This window comes from Podarcis vaucheri, assembly GCF_965113315.1.
Source record: "Podarcis vaucheri genome assembly, chromosome: 13".
In the NCBI taxonomy this organism is placed as follows: Eukaryota; Metazoa; Chordata; class Lepidosauria; order Squamata; family Lacertidae; genus Podarcis; species Podarcis vaucheri.
In genome coordinates, this window is record NC_138751.1 from 23,991,806 (window position 1) to 24,013,898 (window position 22,093).

At 40.8% G+C, this 22,093-nt stretch overlaps 2 protein-coding genes across 2 annotated transcripts; both read left to right on the forward strand.

Annotated features, from left to right (window-relative positions):
* Positions 1-507: 507 nt before the first annotated feature.
* LOC309516534 (vomeronasal type-2 receptor 26-like) lies at positions 508-5,883 on the forward strand (the record flags this gene model as incomplete). Its single annotated transcript, XM_082195295.1, has 5 exons — positions 508-669; positions 1,132-1,983; positions 2,697-2,924; positions 3,687-3,813; positions 4,982-5,883. The coding sequence occupies 5 exons, from the start codon at positions 508-510 to the stop codon at positions 5,881-5,883; spliced, it is 2,271 nt and encodes a 756-aa protein (XP_082051421.1).
* A 6,319-nt stretch (positions 5,884-12,202) lies between these two features.
* On the forward strand, positions 12,203-17,821 carry LOC309516535 (vomeronasal type-2 receptor 26-like; the record flags this gene model as incomplete). The annotated part of the gene is made up of 5 exons (XM_082195296.1): positions 12,203-12,364; positions 12,842-13,693; positions 14,440-14,667; positions 15,591-15,717; positions 16,920-17,821. The coding sequence occupies 5 exons, from the start codon at positions 12,203-12,205 to the stop codon at positions 17,819-17,821; spliced, it is 2,271 nt and encodes a 756-aa protein (XP_082051422.1).
* Between the last annotated feature and the right edge of the window lie 4,272 nt (positions 17,822-22,093).

Consider the following 22,093-nt stretch of genomic DNA (forward strand, 5'->3'; position numbering starts at 1 on the left):
ATGCAAGAAATATTCCATTAACTGCAGCATATATGATGATCCCCTCCCTATTCCTCATGAATTTTACCAACCGGGTGACCTCATCATTGGGGAGATGGTTTCCCAAGTCTTCTTAAACTATAATAGCATCAATTTCAAGGAACAGCCTACACAGATCTTGATTGATGAACCAGTGTAAGACAATTTCTGTTTTCTCTCCCTTTCAGTATACAAAACTTATTTCAGATCTCAATTATTTTTAAGTCTATTATTTTCTAAAGTGGTTCTAAAGTTTGCTACCATCTTGGAAACATTTGGATAAAAAATGCTGAAGAGTACAAATGTTTTTTTGTTATAGTGGTGGTGATTTTATTAAACTGTTGCCACCTTTATTACAGTTCAGTGCCTAAGAACTACCAGCACATCCTGGCCTTAGCATTTGCTGTCAAAGAGATCAATGAGAATCCCAACATCTTGCCAAACGTCTCTCTGGGTATCCGCATCCTCAATAGCTACTTGACTGCAAGAATGACTTATAAGGCCACACTGAGCCTGCTTTCCACACAAAAGATGTTTGTTCCCAACTTCAGTTGTGACAAGCAGAACCAATTGATAGCTATCATTGGAGGATGTTTCTCTGAGATCTCTGTCAATATGGCTTTCATTTCAGCAACCCACAAAACTCCACAGGTAAGCTGTGTGTATGAGGGTATGAAGCATGCACATATGGCATATTATCTTGCTCTTAAGAAAGCAATTTTAACCATGCTCCTGGTGATATTTTGGTAAGCAGATTGTTTAAATTGAGTTGATTATGAAAACTGCAGGTGGACTCACAGTTACTTTGAAAGCTTTACTCAATTACTGTTCGTCAGCTGCTATGGCTGGGCATGCCCCTCTAGTTCTATTCTGGATAGTAATAGTTCAGTTATCTGAATCAGTCAGAACTCTCCTTGAGTTTATTCCACTCCAGCCCAATGCCTGGCTTGTGATCCAGAAATACAAAACTCCAGAAATGTCTTTTGCTTGCATTTGTAAACCCAAATGACCATTTTTGCTGACATACATGAATGACAATTGGATAAATGCAATCCAGTACAACTCCATAAGGGAAAAGATTAATCCCTAAATTTCTTATACATTTTATTTCAGCTCACGTATGGATCATTTTTGCCATTAAAAGGATCCAAAATGCTATTCCCTTTTTTGTACCAAATGGTCCCAACTGAATCCTACCAGCAAATGGGAGTTGTGAGATTACTTCAGCATTTTGGATGGAAATGGGTTGGGGTTGGTGCTGTGAATGATGACAAAGGGGACAGGTTTTTACAGACAATGATGCCAATGCTTGCTCAAAATGGAATCTGTTATGCCTTCATAGTAAGAATGCCAAAATGGGATTATGTGGAGGGGATGGTAGACTTGATGTTAAAGCAGTTTAAAAATTATGAAGTTATGTTTGAGAAAAAAGCTAGTATATTTTTTGTATATGGAGAACCTCCATCCTTTCAGATTGTGAGGATATTTCTTTTCCTAGCAACCTATATGGAATGGCCTCCTCTTGGTAAAGTGTGGATTATTACATCCCACTGGGATTTCACATCAGTGACCATTCAGAAGACATGGGATATGCAAACCTTCCATGGTTCTATATCTTTCACTGCTCACTCAAATCAGCCACCAGGCTTCCAAAAATTTATTAAGGAGATAACGCCTTTTGAGGTGAAAGGAGATGGATTTATCCAGGACTTCTGGGAACAGGCATTCAGCTGTTCATTAAAGAAGCAGGAGGAAGCCTATAAGGAAACATGCACTGGGGAGGAGAAGCTGGAAAGTATTCCCGGTATTTTATTTGAAATGAAGATGACTGGCCATAGTTACAGTGTCTACAATGCTGTCTATGCCATGGCACATGCTTTGCACAACCTATACAGATTGAGACTGAAGCATAGAAGGTTGTTAGAAGATTGGAGATTGGTGTTTCAGAAAGTGCAGCCATGGCAGGTTATTACAACACTCTCTCTTTTTTTCTCTCTCTCTCTCTCTCTCTCTCTCTCTCTCTTCCTTTTAGGCAAGCTCATTAATGAACCAAGATTTAAGAAACCATTCACTCAAAATATTTCGGTGTTCTCTCTGTTTTATGCTGTTCTTGATTATGAATCCATTTGGGTAATTAATGCTAGCTTCATTATAAAATAGTGAAGGCTGAAATTGGGACAAATGAACACAACTAGGAGACCGCGGCGGTGATACCAGAGTTCCCCGTTAAAGGGGTCTTGAGGGGAGGCATTGGCCATACGCCAAGAGGTTGTCATTGCTCTCTCCTCCAATGGAGGCGAAGCGGGGGGCGGGCTGTCTGCTTGAACATATGTTCTCCAGAGCCAGCCCAATCCTCACACATTCTGGATAACCCTGATGTCTCCCAGATCCCCGGCTGGGGGCTAGGAAGAATAAACGCTCCATGCCTGAGCCCAGGTCCCCCTACATCTGAAATTTAATAAAGTTGTGGCCAATTCTAATCCCACAGCATGTTGTCTTGAGACAGTATTCTGCTCAGGGGTCACCTGGGGTTGGGGGGACTCCGCCTGTCCATGCAAATATAGAATCACAGCATATACTGTCCAGAATTAAAACTTAGTATGATAGCCCTTTGTGAAGCTCACTGAAATCATTCCAAAACCTAGTTCTTACTTTCTTTGGATTCTCTTTGAATATAGATCCATCACTTTCTAAAGCTCATCATGTTCAATAACAGTGTTGGAGAAACAATACGTTTTGATGACAATGGAGAATTAGTAACAGGCTTTGATGTTACAAATTGGATGATGTTTCTGAATGCGTCAGTGGTTAGAATAAAAGTTGGAACACTAGATCCTCAGGCTCCTCAAGGCAAAGAGTTAACCATTCATGATGACCAAATTGTCTGGCACCAAAGCTTTAATCAGGTAAGACATAATGACAATACGCTCATCAGACCAGTTCATTCTTCTGGCTCCTCTTTAGGTACTAAAATATGCCTGGTACTCTAAAGATACCCCCTTTCTTTCTAAAGAAATAATATACTAGTGATATCTCTTTGATCTTTACCTGCATTTTTCAGAGAATCTTCCAGTTTATTGGATTTTTTTCAGTTTTTTAATAAACAGGATATCTTGAGACACACACCCCTGCAAATTGCTGATGGAATTGCTCCTATATAACCGGGTTATGTCATGTGAAGCAGATTCAATTGTTTTTGGTACAACTTACTGAAAAAAAGAGCACTGAAATTTCTTCATGCTTCCTAAACTCATTCTCAATTACAAGGGGCCTTTTTCACCTTGCTAGTTATGTCTATGTTCTGGGCATAAGAGCTGCGATACAGTTTAAAGGGTTGTCCTCAGGAGTATTATTCTAGATAATCATGTTTAACTGGGTGTGGGGAGAGCAGCTCTGAAAAGGTTTAGGCTTTATAAATGTCATTTCATTGGTAAATCATGTCCATATAGGAAAAGAAATAGCTCAGACATGGAATCACATACCACCCTCACTTATGGTTTCCTCCTGAAGCTCAGTCCTATACCGATAGCTTCAGTGGATGGACAGAACTATAACGCTGGTTGAACTAAAGCTCCCTTCTTTCCCTATTTGCAAACCTACCATTCTTAAAAAACAAACAATTCCCCCTCTTCGTATTATTTCTGAACATCCATCATGTTTCTGCGCAGGTACTACCAGTTTCTGTGTGTAATGACAACTGCTATCCTGGCTACAATAGAAAAAAGAAGGAAGGAGCAAAATTTTGCTGCTATGATTGTGTGCCGTGTCCAGAAGGGATGATCTCTAATAAGAAAGGTGAGAGACAGAATAATAGCAAAAACAACAACAATAACAATACGATGATTATTTATATGCCACCCATCCGACTTGGTTGCCCCAGCCACTCTGGGTGGCTCCATTCAAAATATTAAAAATACAAAAAAAATCAAATATGACAAACCTCACTATGCAGGGCTGCAGGTGTCTTCTAAAAGTCAAATATTTCCATAACATCTGATGGGATGGCATTCCACATGGGAGGTGCCTCTACCAGGAAGGCCCCCTGCCTGGTTCCCTGTGAATTCACTTCGTACCAGAAAGCCCGTGAAACTGAACCTCAGTAGCCAGGATGGAGACGGTCCTTTGGGTATATAGCCCCGAGGCCATATAGATGTTGAATTTTGCTTGGAAATGTATTGGGATCCAATGTAGATTCCACTCCCAGTCACCAGTCTAGCTGCTGCATTCTGGATTAGTTGTAGTTTCCGAGTCACCTTCAAAGGTAGACCCACACAGAGCACATTGCAGTAATTCAAGTGGATGATAACTAGAGTATGTACCACTCTGGTAAGGGACCATTGCCCAGCCCTGGATGGCAGTGGTCTTGTGAATCATTGACCTGGCATTGCACAGTGCCACTTTAAGGTCATATGGGACACCTTTGTTAATACATGCATCCTTCTGGTCAGACCCAGAGGTAAGAATATTCTTCAGATAATGACTAAACCTACCTCCTTGGTAATACTGTACCATGATCTGGCCCTCAGACAACTCCTCCTGCCTGTGATCACTGTGATCAGATGTCCCAATAAAACTCCCCTACTGAAACCTGCCCCAGCCATTCTGCTGACCAGGGCTTACTCCCATAGCAGCCTTCCCATCGTCCCCTTAAAAACAAATTATAAAATTAACTAATTTAGAAAATGCTAGACCCTCCCAAAAATAAAAAATATATATTGAAATATCAAGCCATTTTCATAACAAAAGATATCTAGTATTTATTTCTTAGGAGAATGTAAACTGCACGAATATAATGGTGTTTTAAATTTTAAATAAATATTTTTAAAACAACACAGTACAACTTTTTATCATTGTAAAAGAACAAAACTTCTCATCAGGTTTTAAGACTTTCTGAGACAGATGTTGTTCTGCATTTGAGAATATTAAAATCACTCTTCCTCTTCTTTAATTTTTATTTTTGAAGACATGGATTGCTGCATCAATTGTCCAGAAGACCAATATGCCAATGAAAACCAAACTCAGTGCATTCCAAGGATTATAAGCTACCTTACTTACAACGAAGATTTGGGGATCATCTTATTTATTATGGCTATTTCTCTCTCTTTTGTCGCAGCTTCAGTTCTTGGAATTTTTATGAAGCACAAGGAGAGTCCAATAGTAAAAGCTAACAACCGGAACCTCACCTACATCCTTCTTGTTTCCCTCCTCCTTTGTTTCCTCTGTTCCCTGCTCTTCATCGGACAGCCTGGAAAGGCAACCTGCCCTCTCCGACAAACGGCTTTTGGCATCATCTTCTCTCTGGCCCTCTCTTCTGTATTGGCAAAGACCATCACTGTGGTTCTGGCCTTCATGGCAACCAAACCAGGTGCCAAAATGAGGAAATGGGTTGGCAAAAGAACAGCAAATTCTATTATCCTTCTCTCCACTTTTATTCAAGCTGGTGTTTGTACTCTTTGGTTAAGTACCGCTCCTCCATTTCCAGATACAGACCCACACTCATTCTATGGGGAAATCATACTAGTTTGTAATGAGAATTCAGCTGCCATGTTTTACTGTGTTTTGGGCTATATGGGCTCTCTAGCCATTATCAGTTTCATTGTGGCTTTTCTAGCCAGGAAGTTACCTGACAGTTTCAATGAAGCCAAATTCATCACTTTCAGCATGTTGCTGTTTTGTAGTGTGTGGTTATCCTTTGTTCCCACCTATCTGAGCACCAAAGGAAAATACATGGTGGCTGTGGAGATCTTCTCCATCTTATGCTCCACTGCTGGCTTACTGGGTTGCATCTTTTTCCCTAAATGCTACATCATTGTGCTGAGGCCTGACCTAAATAGTAAAGAACATATAATGCAAAGGAAAATATGAAAGAGTTCTATCTTCATCTTTTTATTTTTCTCTTAGATGCAGTTTATTGGAAATCCACCGTTATTAGTTTCTCTAAATTCTGCTCCTGATCTGAACAGTAGGGTGTGAGTTATAGGAATAACAAAATGAAACCATATATCCATCTCTTTAATACAATACTACTTAAATGTATCATTGGAAATGCTGTTGCTAAGGATCTCATGTGAATTCAAGCATGGGTGCTTGATTATTCCTATTTCTTCTCCTTTTACTATTACTACTACTACTACTAATATTTTGTGATATACCTTACGCATCTGGCTGGGCTTCCCTAGCCACTCTGGGCAGCTTACAGCATATATATAAAAACATAGTAAAACATCAAACATTAAAACCTTCCCAATACAGGGCTGCCTATATTGTATAGTTCTTTGTCTCCTTGACATCTTAACATAGGGCATTCCACAGGTAGGGCACCACTACCGAGAAGTCCCTCTGCCTGCTTCCCTGTAACTTTGCTTCTCACAGTGAGGGAACCAGCAGAAGACCCTTGGAGGAGGACCTCAATGCCCAGGCTGAATGATGGAGGTGGAGATATAATGATAATACTACTACTATTACATAACCCACCCTTTACCCTAAAGTCCCAGGGTTGGTTACAACTATTAAAACACTACAATAGTATTAAAACACAATCATATACAATATGAAAAACCATTTAAAACAGAATTATAAAGATAAGGTGCGTCCTAAAAATAGACATCTGCAGTGTCAAAAGCAGTGTGAACAGGTACAACTCCAGCATTTGCCAAAAGCTGCATAATGCCGGTGCTAGAAACCTCACCAGTTTCAGCTCTTGTTGTATCTGTCTAGCAGGCTTTCTGAAGTAGTGGAGAGGCACCCTAAAAAAAAAGATTTTGAAAAGACAGAATGCCCTTACCCAGGCTGTCAGCTACCAAACTTACAAGGTTGGTGGAATTGACAAGAGGGCATCATATGCCAATTTCAGTACCAGAGATTGTATGTAGGGAATGAGTAATGGGGTCCTGTGTAGTTCAGGATTTTAAACGCTGATGTGAGCATCTTGAATTGGGCAAAGAAACAAAATGGCAACCAGTTCAGCTGTTTTAAAACAGAGGTCGTATCAGGTCTGAAGGAATTCCCAGCCAACAATCTGGCTGCTGCAATTTGGACAATTGAAGCTTCAATAGCATCAAAATGCACTGGGAAATCAATGAGAACAAGCAGGATGGAACTTCCTGCATCTCTTTCCTGATAAATGTTATCAACCAGGGTGACCAAGGCAGTTTTCCTGTCCCATGACCAGGCCTTAAACGATACTGGAATGGTTCCAAGGAATCAAATCTGCTAAAAAGCTTTTCAGTAGCCATCAACCAAGCACATCCCACCTTAGGCAGGTTGCATGCCTTCATTTTCTGTATTGTCTATTCTCCCATACCAAAGATGAATATAATTTTTCATCAGTAATTAACCTCCACTCCAAAACACTGACACCTATCTCCTATATTTAGGTGAAAGTTGACATTTGAAGGTTTAATAAATAGAACTCTAAGAACATGTGGTTGTAATTTTAATTAATAATATTTCAATCCTACTGTACTTAGAAGAAAGTTCTACTTAATGAGGCTGAAATAAGAATGCAGAGGTTTGCAACCTCACTCTGTCAAGTTACTTTCAATATCACACGTTCCAGTCTAACACAATGCATTCAAACCAGAATTAGTTGATAAGTAATCACTCCCATGTTATCATCCAGCAGTGACCCCCCCCCAAAAAAAAAAATAGTCCCAGAAAATGTAGTAGGAGATTGATTTGAGACCAGGTATCAACATAAAAAAGTTTAAAGTTCTAGTGTGGAATGTTGTTCATTGTGAGATATAGAAGACAAATCAAGACTCATATAAAGGAATTATCTTTCATGTAACTTTGTAGGTAACAACCAGCACTTTGAATTGTGCCTGAAAACAGACCAGTAGTCAGTGGAGCTGTTCTAACAAGGGAGCCTGCAGATTTTCTCTTCTACCTTCCAACTGATTAAGATCACCTCTGTCTTGTCTCCATTAAGTGATTTACAAGCAAACAAATAGACATACAAAAAAAACCAACCATGGATATAATAAAACCAAGAGAAAAAAAAGAAATACATTAAAAACACCCTGCCCAACTCTAAAAGGCCACAGACAAAGGCCCAAAGCCTGGTTATAAAGCTTTTGTCTAGTACCAGGGGTGGGCGGGGTGGGCAGGTCACCCCGGGTGCCATCATGGAGGAAGGTGACAAATTATCAAAGAACAATTACTGCCCTACTAGGGTGGTTCATAAAAAAACTTTTTTTAAAAAAATGCCTACTCCAAAGGTCTTCTCTTACTACACTAAGGATTATATAGCTATGTATGAAATTTCATGTATATCAGTTAATATCTTGACCCTCCTCCGCGAAAATAGCTGTTTCCTTGGCCGTTTTCCTATGTCGTGAAGGCTGAAATTTCACTTCAGGCCTACTTTCTGGGCTACTAGGGAAGCCTGCCAAGGCCGCTGCCTGTCCTGCGCACCCCCTTTGGGCTTCAATCCCCCTCCAAAAAGCCTCTGCTGCCCCCGAAAGTGGACTGAACTGGACAATGGCAGCGCTGGCACTCGTTTTGCCCATGCGTGGCACCAGGAGGAGCAACTCAGCGCTTCCCTGGGCACTCGGCATGCCAGCCTCCCTTTGCCCCCAGCCTCCCCTGCATGAAAGTAGGATGTGCCTCCCTCCACTATTCCCCATCAGTCTCCCCTGCATGAAGCTAGGAACCCCCCAAAACAGTTGTGTAATTCAAAGAAGATGAGAAAAATCAGCAAAGCAATTCTGTGGCTAATTGACCAATTTCTTTAAATAGGATCTATTAATGAAGTTCACACTTTTGACAACCAGTCTGATGCTTTTGCAGAAAAATATTCCTAGACACAAGACTTTTATTTTTTATTTTTTTAAGTGGACTTTGGTACTCTTTTGTCCTCCCCCATGTCTTTCTCTCTGTCTGAGCTGGCTCCCTGCCTGTAATGTAACATGCGGGGAAACCAGTGTGGGGTTCCTCTCTGTGTAAAGTCTTCAAGATGTTCCTGCACGCGCCTGACAAATCTGACCCATTGCCAGAAATGATCTTTTCCCCCACCTCCAGTCTCCGTTGTTGTGTGTCCTGGTGGAGGGGAAAAACAGAAGACAGATAGCCATCAGTCAGGGATGGTCTAATTGAGATTCCTGCATTGCCCCAGGGGTTTGGCTAGATGACCCTCAGGGGTCCCTTCCAACTATACAGTTCTCTGGTGCAGGCTTCTGCAGAGTTTTAGGTAAAATCATTTTTTTCAGCCAAAAAAACCTCCCCAAACAAACAATGTTGGGGGCGGGCTGACAAGAAATTATCTGCACCAGGTACCTCCTGACCTTCCTATGCCTCTGCCTAGTATCTAAAGATATATATTGATGGTGCCAGGAGAGACTCCCTAAGGAGAGCAATCCACAAATGGGGAGCCACCACAGAAAAGGCCCGTACTTGTGTTGCCACCCTCCAGCGGAGGGGCACATTAAAAAGAACCTTATGTCTGGGTCGCTTCAAATTGGAAGAGGTGATGCTTGGAGAGTTAGCAGTTTCAGAATGAACGTAATATATGCTGCTTTCCAAGATTCTGGCAATTTTCCAGTACTCAAAGAGCAAACTAAATCCTTCCCCATCCCTTTGTACATGTGGACAAACAATCTGTCACAGACAAATAACTGATGGCATGCAATGTACTCACCTGCCATTGCAATACTCCCCCATGGTCTGCACAGTCAATGGACCTGCTTTGCAGAAGGTTGGACCAGATGACACCCAAGATTCCTTCCAGCTCTACAATTTCATAATCCCATGACCTTGGAATTATTAAATTTATATACCACCCTTCATTCGTAGATCTCAGGGCAGTTGACAACATAAAATTGCAAGAAAAAAACACAATACATATAATAAAAACAATAATGGATACACAACCTCCTTTCTCACCACCCTCACCCCCTCCAACAAACACATTTAAAAGGCTATAGGATGTTAATCAGTCCAAGACCTGCTTGATAAATAATGTTTTCATTGCACACTAAAGGTGTATAAGGAAAGCTTCAGTCAAACCACCCTGGGAAGAGCATTCCACAAATGAGGAACCACTGCAGAGCTTTTGTGGAGGTGGCACAAGAAGGGCCTCAGATGACAATCACAGGATCCAGGTAGGTTCAGAAAGAGATAGGTGGTCCTTGAGGTATTGTGGTCCTAAGGCTATATAGGTCAGAATTAGCACTTTGAATTGGGCCCATGCAGCCATGTGTGTTCATTTTTTATCAATGCATAGAATGATTTATGTGAAACCCCAAGGAATTGAAACTTTGTTGAAACATACACAGGGTCAAAATTTAGGACTGAAAATCTTTCTTCCTGACGTTATGCAATGGGCACACAGTGTGGTGTAAAGGTTAGAGTGTTGGACTAGGAACTAGCAGGGTTTGAATCCCTACTCAACCATGAAGCTCACTGGGGGACCTTGGAGAAGTCACCATCTTATAGCCTAACCTAACTCACAGGATTGTTGTGAGGATGAAATGGGGGGGAGGAAAACTATGTACACCGCGTTAAGGTCCTTGGAAGATAAAGGTGGTATATAAATGTATTAACGAAATGAACAAACATATATAGTATTGGATAAATACATACTGTTAATAATTAAAAAATTGTAGTAATGACAACAATAAATGGGACAAGGAAGAATTTGAAGTAATCTAATAGAAAAAGATATTCCCATCATGAAAACATTGAGCTTTAGATTTGCTGGCCTTTAAGTGAGTAGTCTGTTTGTGTGAATTTAACTCTAGTCCGGGACAAAAGGAGTGTACAACTTTCTGGCTAAGTGCCACTGGCCATTTGTTGCCCCTCAGAAAAGAAAAGAATGTCTGTAGAGTTCAGGTAGAAAAATACACATAGTACTTTTGTTATTCATGGCACAACTTCAAGGAACATCAATACACAGGGGAGATTTTAATCACACCAATTATTGTCAAAATTATTGGCATCCATCCTCTTACACAATGGAGGGACAGATGTCTTCAGCAAGATCAACAATCAGTATCTGGAAAAGAACATATAAATAACTTGTATTCTTGAGCACTGAATATAGGCATGGGCAGGGCTCTGTCATTTTCTTTTATGATTATTTCCCTTACACATGTTAGAGTATGTTTCTCATCAACTGATTCTGTCACAATTTTAAGTGCCAAATAGTATAGTGGGAATATTCCTGTCCTCATCCTTTCTCCTTGCCAACTGAATAATCCAGTTCCCAAATATTTTCTGGGCAAATCTTCACCTCTTTGGTTAGGTATGAATAAAAGCACATGGACACATTCTGAACCATAACACCACCTCACTATAAGGAATTTCACATTCTTTTGGACAAACTCATGGTGAATCATCAGCGTTACACTTCCTTTATTCGTACACCAATGAAAAACTTTGATATTTCTACTTGAACAGGAACATAAGAAGGTTTGAATTCATATAGAGGGGAAAGTGCGGAGATAAATAGAGTATGCTGTTTGGAAATATTCATTAAAGAAAACCATTATTGAATATAAAACCAGGAGATGGTTTACAGATACCATTAGATACATCCACGTCAGTCTGTAGGTAAAAAGAAAATAGCTACATATACTGCTGTAGATGTAAACATGAGAATGTACATTTGGAGGTGAAACTTTTTCAACAGGAACATGCTTCTGGTGGTGTTGCTGCTTGTTCTTCTGTCTCATGCTGTATGCAAGAAGTATTCCATTAACTGCAGCATATATGATGATCCTCTCCCTATTCCACGTGAATATTACCAACCAGGGGACCTCATCATTGGGGAGATGGTTTCCCAAGTCTTCTTAAACTATAATAGCCTCAATTTCAAGGAACAGCCTACACAGATCTTGATTGATGAACCAGTGTAAGACAATTTCTGTTTTCTCTCCCTTTCAGTATACAAAACTTATTTCAGATCTCAATTATTTTTAAGTCTATTATTTTCTAAAGTGGTTCTAAAGTTTGCTACCATCTTGGAAACATTTGGATAAAAAATGCTGAAGAGTACAAATGTTTTTTTGTTATAGTGGTGGTGATTTTATTAAACTGTTGCCATCTTTATTACAGTTCAGTGCCTAAGAACTACCAGCACATCCTGGCCTTAGCATTTGCTGTCAAAGAGATCAATGAGAATCCCAACATCTTGCCAAACATCTCTCTGGGTATACGCATCCTCAATAGTTACTTGACTGCAAGAATGACTTATAAGGCCACACTGAGCCTGCTTTCCACACAAAAGATGTTTGTTCCCAACTTCACTTGTGACAAGCAGAACCAATTGATAGCTATCATTGGAGGATGTTTCTCTGAGACCTCTGTCAATATGGCTTTCATTTCAGCCACCCACAAAACTCCACAGGTAAGCTGTGTGTATGAGGGTATGAAGCATGCACATATGGCATATTATCTTGCTCTTATGAAAGCAGTTTTAACCATGCTCCTGGTGATATTTTGGTAAGCAGATTGTTTAAATTGAGTCTTGATTATGGAAACTGCAGGTGGACTCACAGTTACTTTGAAAGCTTTACTCAATTACTGTTCGTCAGCTGCTAGGGCTGGGCATGCTCCTCAAGTCCTATTCTGGTCCTATTCTAGTAATAGTTCAGTTATCTGAATCAGCCTGAGCTCTCCCTGAGATTATTCAATTCCAGCCCAATGCCTGGCTTGTGATCCAGAAATACAAAACTTCAAAAATTCCTTTTGCTTGTGTTTGAAAACCCAAATGACCATGTTTGCTGACATACATGAATGACAATTGGATAAATGCAATCCAGTACAATCCTATAATTCAAAAGGATAAGATTAATTCCAAAAATTCTTATACATTTTATTCCAGCTCCCTTACGGATCATTCTTGCCATTTAAAGGTTCCAAAATGCTATTCCCTTTTCTGTACCAAATGGTCCCAACTGAATCCTACCAGCAAATGGGAGTTGTGAGATTATTTCAGCATTTTGGATGGAAATGGGTTGGGGTTGGTGCTGTGAATGATGACAAAGGGGACAGGTTTTTACAGACAATGATGCCAATGCTTGCTCAAAATGGAATCTGTTATGCCTTCATAGTAAGAATGCCAAAATGGGATTATGTGGAGGAGATGATAGACTTGATTTTAAAGCAATTTAAAAATTATGAAGTTATCTTTGAGAATAATGCCAATATATTTTTTGTATATGGAGAACCTCCATCCTTTCAGATTGTGAGGATATTTATTTTTCTAGCAACCTATATGGAATGGCTTCCCCTTGGTAAAGTGTGGATTATTACATCCCACTGGGATTTCACATCAGTGTCCATTCAGAAGACATGGGATATGCAAACCTTCCATGGTTCCATATCCTTCACTGCTCACTCAAATCAGCCACCAAGCTTTCAAAAATATCTTAAGGAGATAACACCTTTTGGGGTGAAAGGAGATGGATTTATCCAGGACTTCTGGGAACAGGCATTCAGCTGTTCATTAAAGAAGCAGGAGGAAGATGAAAAGGAAACATGCACTGGGGAAGAGAAGCTGGAGAGCATTCCCGGTATTTTATTTGAAATGAAGATGACTGGCCATAGTTACAGTGTCTACAATGCTGTCTATGCTGTGGCACATGCTTTGCACAACCTATACAGATTGAGATTGAAGCATAGAAGGTTGTTAGAAGATTGGAGATTGGTGTTACAGAAGGTGCAACCATGGCAGGTTATTACAACTCTCATTCATTCTCTCTCTCTCTCTTTCTCTCTCTCTCTCTCACTATTCACTCAAAATATTTGGGTGTTGTCCGGGAACTGCCATCGGAGCCAGAGGGAGAGGGAGGGCTCCAGAGGAATTCCGGAGAGCGTGCCAGGAGGGAGAGAAGCAGCACATCTTCTGGGGAAGGAAATCAGCGTAACACCAGTGGAGAAGGGGGGCAGATGGGGGAATTGGCGAGGTGGCTCCGAGACTCTTCACCGGGAACCAGTGGGGAGAGCCCGGGTCCTCCGATGCCCACACCCTCCCTGCGCAGAAGGCTTCCGCGCAGGGAGGCTAGGAGGAGACTAAGCGTCAAAGAGCTTCTTTGCTGGAAGAAGTTCAAGAAACGCCCACTAACGGATACTGCCAGCGATTGAGACAGTCACGGGCGTGTGGCTGTCCAGACAGAAAGGGTTCATACAGGCAACCAGCCAAGAGTGGCGTTGATTTACACACAAGCAACCCCTAGAACTATTACAGGTGTTCTTTCTGTTTCATGCTGTTCTCATTTATGAATCCATATGGATAATTAATGATAGTTTTATTATAAAATAGTGAAGGTTGAAATTGAGACAAATGAAGACAACTAGAAACATAGAATCACAACAAATACTGTCCAAAAATAAAATGTAGTATGATAGGCCTTTGTAAAGCTCAATGAAATCATTTCAAAGACTTAGTTCTTCCTTTCTTTGGATTTTCTTTGAATACAGATCCATCACTTTCTAAAGCTCATCATATTCAATAACAGTGTTGGAGAAACAATACGTTTTGATGACAATGGAGAATTAGTAACAGGCTTTGATGTTACAAATTGGATGATGTTTCTGAATGCGTCAGTGGTTAGAGTAAAAGTTGGAACACTAGATCCTCAGGCTCCTCAAGGCAAAGAGTTAACCATTCATGCTGACCAAATTGTCTGGCACCAAAGCTTTAATCAGGTAAGACATACTGAAAAACTATTGAGTATATACAGTAAGAGACAAAACGTTCATCATACCAGTTCATTCTTCTGACTCCGCTTTAGGTACCAAAATATGCCGGGTACTCTAAAGCAGTGTTTCCCAACCTTGGGACTCCAGCTGTTTTCGGACTACAATTCCCATCATCCCTGACCACTGCTCTTGCTTGCTAGGGATGGTGGGAGTTGTAGTCCAAAAACAGCTAGAGACCCAAGATTGGGAATCACTGCTCTAAAGATCCTCCCTTTCATTCTAAAGATGTATAGACAGACTAGTGACATCTCTTTGATCTTTACCTGCATTTTTCAGAGAATCTTCCAGTTTATTGGATTTTTTCAGATTTTTAATAAACAGGATACCTTGAGACACACACCCCTGCAAATTGCTATTAGAATTGCTCCTGTATAACCAGGTTATTTCATGTGAAGCAGATTCAATTGTTTTTGTTACATCCTATTGGAAAAGATCACTGAAATCTCTTCATACTTCCTAAACTCATTCTCAATAATAAGGGGCCTTTTTCACCTTGCTAGTTATGTCTATGTTCTGGGCATAAGAGCACCAATATAGTTTAAAGGGTCATCCTCAGAGTATTATTCTAGTTAATCATGTTTAACTGGGTGTGGGGAAAGCAGCTCTGAATAGGTTTAGGCTTTATAAATGTCATTTCATTTCATTGGTAAATCATGTCCATATAGGAAAAGAAATAGCTCAGACATGGAATCACATACCACCCTCACTTATGGTTTCCCCCTGAAGCTCAGTCCTATACCGATAGCTTCAGTAAATGGACAGAACTATAAGATTGGATGAACTAAAGCTCCCTTCTTTCACTATTTCCAAAAAACAAACAACTCCCCGTCTTCACATTATTTCTGAACATCCATCATGTTTCTGCGCAGGTACTACCAGTTTCTGTGTGTAATGACAACTGCTATCCTGGCTACAACAGGAAAAAGAAGGAGGGAGCAAAATTTTGCTGCTATGATTGTGTGCCGTGTCCAGAAGGGATGATCTCTGATAAGAAAGGTGGGAGACAGAATAATAGCAAAAACAATTACAATAACAATAACAATAAGGTTAGTATTTATATGCCACCCATCTGACTGGGTTGTCCCAGCCACTCTGGATGGCTCCCTTCAAAAAATTAAAAATACAAAAAAAAAAATCAAACATGACAAACCACACTATGCAGGGTAGCAGGAGTCTTCTAAAAGACAAAAATTCCCTTAACATCTGATGGGATGGCATTCCACATGGGAAGTGCCTCTACCAGGAAGGCCCCCTGCCTGGTTCCCTGTAACTTCACTTTGTACCAGAAAGCCCGTGAAACTGAACCTCAGTAGCCAGGATGGAGACGCTCCTTTGGGTATATAGCCCAGAGTTGAATTTTCCTTGAAAATGTACTGGGATTCAATGTAGATTCTTTAGGTCTGGTGTTATATGCTTCCAGCAGCCAATCCCAGTCACCAGTCTAGCTGCTGCATTCTGGATTAGTTGTAGTTTCTGAGTCACCTTCAAAGGTAGCCCCACACAGAGCACATTGCAGTAATTCAAGTGGGTGATAACTAGAGTATGTACCACTCTGGCAAGGGCCCATTGCGCAGCCCTGGATGGCAGTGGTCTTGTGAATCATTGACCTTGGATAGCACAGTGCCACTTTAAGGTCATATGGGACACCCTTGTTAATACATGCATCCTTCTGGTCAGACCCAGAGGTAAGAATATTTTTCAGATAATGACTAAATCTACCTCCTTGGTAATGCCATGATCTGGCCCTCAGACAACTCCTCCTGCCTGTGATCACTGTGATCAGATGTCCCAATAAAACTCCCCTACTGAAACCTGGCCCAGCCATTCTGTTCACCATGGCTTACTCCCGTAGCAGCCTTCCCATCCTCCCCTTAAAAACAAATTATAAAATTAACTAATTTAGAAAATACTAGTCAAAATAATAAATAAGCATATATAGAAATATCCAGCCATTTTCATGACAAAAGATATCTAGTGTTTATTTCTTAGGAGACTGTAAACTGCATGGATATAATGGAGGTTTAAATCTTAAATAAATATTTTTCAAACAACACAGTACATTTTTATCATTTTAAAAGAACTGCAAGAGAACAAAGGGATATATTCTCATAAGGTTTTAAGATTTCTTAGACAGATGTTGTTCTGCATTTGGGAATATTAAAATCACTCTTCCTCTTCTTTAATTTTTATTTTTGAAGACATGGATTGCTGCATCAATTGTCCAGAAGACCAGTATGCCAATGAAAACCAAACTCAATGCATTCCGAGGATTATAAGCTACCTTACTTACAATGAAGATTTGGGGATCATCTTATTTATTATGGCTATTTCTCTCTCTTTTGTCGCAGCTTCAGTTCTTGGAATTTTTATGAAGAACAAAGAGAGTCCAATAGTAAAAGCTAACAACCGGAACCTCACCTACATCCTTCTTGTTTCCCTCCTCCTTTGTTTCCTCTGTTCCCTGCTCTTCATCGGACAGCCTGGAAAGGCAACCTGCCCTCTCCGACAAACAGCTTTTGGCATCATCTTCTCTTTGGCCCTCTCTTCTGTATTGGCAAAGACCATCACTGTGGTTCTGGCCTTCATGGCAACCAAACCAGGTGCCAAAATGAGGAAATGGGTTGGCAAAAGAACAGCAAATTCTATTATCCTTCTCTCCACTTTTATTCAAGTTGGTGTTTGTACTCTTTGGTTAAGTACCGCTCCTCCATTCCCAGATACAGAACCACACTCATTCTATGGGGAAATCATACTAGTTTGTAATGAGAATTCAGCTACCATGTTTTACTGTGTTTTGGGCTATATGGGCTCTCTAGCCATTATCAGTTTCATTGTGGCTTTTCTAGCCAGGAAGTTACCTGACACTTTCAATGAAGCCAAGTTCATCACTTTCAGCATGTTGCTGTTTTGCAGTGTGTGGTTATCCTTTGTTCCCACCTATCTGAGCACCAAAGGAAAATACATGGTGGCTGTGGAGATCTTCTCCATCTTATGCTCCAGTGCTGGGTTACTGGGTTGCATCTTTTTCCCTAAATGCTACATCATTGTGCTGAGGCCTGACCTAAATAGTAGAGAACATATAATGCAAAGGAAAATATGAAAGAGGTCTGTCTTTATCTTTTTATTTTTCTCTTAGATGCCGTTTATTGGAAGTACACCATTATTAGTTTATCTGAGTTCTGCTCCTCATCTGAACATTAGGGAGCAATGTATGAAACCATATATCCATTTCTTTATTGTAATACTATCATTGGAAATGCTGTTGCTAAGGATCTCATGTGAATTCAAGCATGGGTGCTTGATTATTTCTATTTCTTCTTCTATTACTACTACTACTAATTTTTTTTTTATTTTCCAGCCACTCTGTGAAGCTTAGAGCATATATATAAAAACATAGTGAAATATCAAACATTAAAACCTTCCCAATACAGGGCTGCCTTCAGATGTCTCCTAAGAGTTGTATAGTTCTTTATCTCCTTGGCATCTTAACACAGGGCGTTCCACAGGGAGGGCGCCACTGCCAAGAAGTCCCTCTATCTGATTCCTTGTAAGTTTGCTTCTCGCAGTGAAGGAACCAGCAGAAGACCCTCAGAGGAGGACCTCAGTGTCAAGGCTGAACAATGGGGGTGGAGATATAAGAATGCTACTACTATTACATTACCCACCATTCACCCTAAGGTCCCAGGTTTGGTTACAACTATTAAAACACAATGATAATATTAATACACAATTGTATGCAATATGAAAAACAGTTTAACAACAGAATTATAAAGATAAGGTGGGTCCTAAAAATAGACACCTGAAGTATCAAATGCCAGCGTGAACGAGTGCATCTCCAGCATTCACTGAAAGCTGTATAATGACGGTGCTAGAAACCCCTCTGAGGAAAGTGAGTTCCACAACTTAGGGGCTGCTACAGAGAATGGCCTCACCAATTTCAGCTCATGTTGTATCTGTCTAGCAGGCTCTCTGCAGTAGTAGAGAGTTACCCTTAAAAAAGATTTTAAAAATACAGAATGCCCTCACCCAGGCTGCCAGCCACCAAACATACGAGGCTAGAGGAAATAACAAGAGTGAATAATATACCGATCTCAGTACCAGAGAGGATATGTAGTGAGGCGTTCTCAAAGTAAAGGAAGGATTGAACTCTGATTAATAAGAATACACACAGAGGCTAAAACCAGCAAGACTCTGGGAGGGGTGCGTATAATAATCTCTCTCCTTCTACCCCTCAGCCCAGGTCGTTTTATTCACAAAAGAACTTTTTACAGAGTGTTCGTAAGAACCAATCAGATTTCTTTTGAGCATTTCAACAAACCCCACGTGGGGACAAAGTTAAACTACAAACACTAGTTAGGCATACATATTTTGGGGTAAATGAATGAAAACTACAAAGGAGTGCATTCAGCAACCCCGGAGGTCATAAACAATCAATACACATGATAAGAAGGATGGCCAGGAGGACAGCGATCATTATCACCTTTATGTGAAACCTGTTTCCTGGCCCTAAGATTAACATCCTAAGATTAACATATCAGAAAAGCTACAGCGAAGAAACTGCCCACTGTCTTTGATGATGCAGGACGCCTGCCTGTCGAAGTGGGTACGTGACTTGTGAAGAAAGAGAAATGGAACAGGGATGCAGAGGTGTGGATTGATCAAGAATCATATCAAAATAGTTTAAACCCAGTCAACGCAATGCTTTCATTGCTGACACGGATGGCTTACTCTATATTTGTTATAATTCCTCATAGCAATCCCACCTGATCACTACAGTGTAGGGAATGGGTCCTGGGTAATTTAGGACTTTAAACGCTGATGTGAGCACCTTGAATTGGGTGAAGAAACAAACTGGCAACCAGTTCAGCTGTTTTAAAACAGAGGTCATATGAGATCTGAAGGAATTCCCAGCCAGCAATCTTGCTGCTGCAATTTGGACCAAATGAAGTTTCTACAGCATCAAACTGCATTAGGAGGTCAAAGAAAACAAGCAGGATGGAACTATCTCTCTCCTGATAAATGTTATCAACCAGGGTGACCAAGGCAGTTTCTGTGCCATGACCAGGCCTCAAGTGAGACTGGAATGGATCCAAGGAAACATATCTGCTAAAAATCTTCTCAATTGACTTGAACCAGGCACAACCCACCTTAAACAGGTTTCATGCCTTCATTTTTCTGTATTGTGTACTCGCCTATACCAAAGATGGATATAGGGTTGCATCTATCAGCTCTTTGTAATATAGGAAAGCTCTACTGTTGCTAGTAAAAAGGAAGACACTGCCAGGACAGTTCTTCTGATGTCTCTCCGCACCCACATATTTTGTTTGCTTGTTTTTTGTTTGGTTCTTTTCATGAACCTGACAGAAACATCATTATACTTTACATATCCTTCACTCCAAGAACAGTTGTAGAAGAAGGAATGCAGGCCAACCAAGCCTATTCTATCTTTGAAGAGTTTTTGCTACAACCAAGTATCCTGCCTTAACTTCAAATGTCAGCCTTTTCCTTTGGAATTGGGGACTGAATAGAGATTTTGACCTATTCTGTATTCAAAAGTAGCATGTAAGAAGTCCAGCTCCTGCTCAGAGTTAGGACTATAATGTTTGAGTGATGATGAGTGAACCGTGAGATGGTGGACAGGATTATAAACTGAAGGCTCAGAATGAGGAAATGGGTGAAGAAAAGAGAGTCCATTGGTCTTTTCTACTCCTTTATTGAAAAAGGAATGTGGTAGGTTCAGCACAATAATTAACCTCCACTCCAAAACACTGACACCTACTTCCTATATTTAGGTGAATCATAGAATTATAGAATTGTAGAGCTGGAAGGCTCATATAGTCTAACCCCCTGCAATGCAGGAATCTCAGCTAAATCATACTTCAACTAATTCATAGATGAGCGAGATGAGCGCGCAACCCTAGAGTCAGTCACGATTGGCCCTGATGGGCAGGGGTACCTTTACATTTACCTTGTGGGACGCGGGTGGCGCTGTGGGTTAAACCACAGAGCCTAGGACCTGCCGATCGAAAGGTCGGCGGTTCGAATCCCCGCGCGGGGTGAGCGCCTGTCATTCGGTCCCAGCTCATGCCTACCCAGCAGTTCGAAAGCACCCCTAAAGTGCAAGTAGATAAATAGGGACCGCTTTCTAGCGGGAAGGTAAACGGCGTTTCCGTGTGCGGCGCTGGTGCTGGCTCGCCAGATGCAGCTTAGTCACTCTGGCCACGTGACCCAGAAGTGTCTTCGGACAGCGCCGGCTCCCGGCCACTTGAGCGAGATGAGCGCGCAACCCTAGAGTCGGTCACGACTGGCCCTGATGGGCAGGAGTAACTTTACCTCTACCTTTGAGATCCAACCTTCACTTAAACACCTTCAGGGGAAGAGAGTCCACTACCTCTCTTGGGAATCTGTTCAATGTCAAACAACTCTTATTGTCAGGAAGTTCCTCTGGTTGTTTTGTCAGAATCTCCTTTCTTGTAACTTGAAGCCATTTGTTCAGGTCCTACCCAGGAAAAAAAAAGCTTGCACCATCTTTCATGTGACAGCCATTTATGGCTATTATTCAAGCTCATACTTGAGCTAAGCATCACAGCTGATGAACACAAAGCAAACTACAGCCATGGGAAGATATAGCCAAGTTCCAGACATGGGAATTGCATAAAGAAAGGGTTGGAATATTTTGCTGTCAGGGCAAGCAGGAATTGGAAGTGATCTGTTAAAGGATATGATCACCAAGCCACAAATTTCACAACCTTTAAGGCAAATTATGCCAAATGGGAGTGATCTGTTTGTGTGACCTTAACATTTGAACAGGAGGAAAGAAGTCTACAACTTCCTGGCTAAGAGTAACTTACTGATTGTTATTCCTCATAAAAGAGAATAATAGTGCTAGAGTCTGGGAGGGAGGGATGTCCTAGTACTTTTTGTGTACATAATGCAACTTCAAGGAGCATCAGCACACAGGGGAAATTATCATCACACCTATCATTGTCAAAATTACTAGCTTCCATCCTCTTACAAAATGGATATACGGATGTCATCAGCAAGATAAACTGAAAGAAGAGAAAAAACTTTTGCGTTGTTGAGCACTGGATCTATTTCTCATGTATGATTATCTACTCTATATATAGTGCTGTACGCAGCAACATGGAAATCTACATGTGGAGGTGAGTTTTCTTCAGCAGGGTCATGCTGGTGGTGGTGCTGCTGCTGCTTCTACTGCTGTGCCACACTGTGTGCAAGACATGTTCCATTAACTGCAGTATAAATGATGATCCCCTCCATATTCCTCATGAATTTTACCAGCCAGGTGACTTCATTATTGGAGAGATTGTGTCCCAGGTCTTCTTCAACTATGATACCTTTGATTTCACAG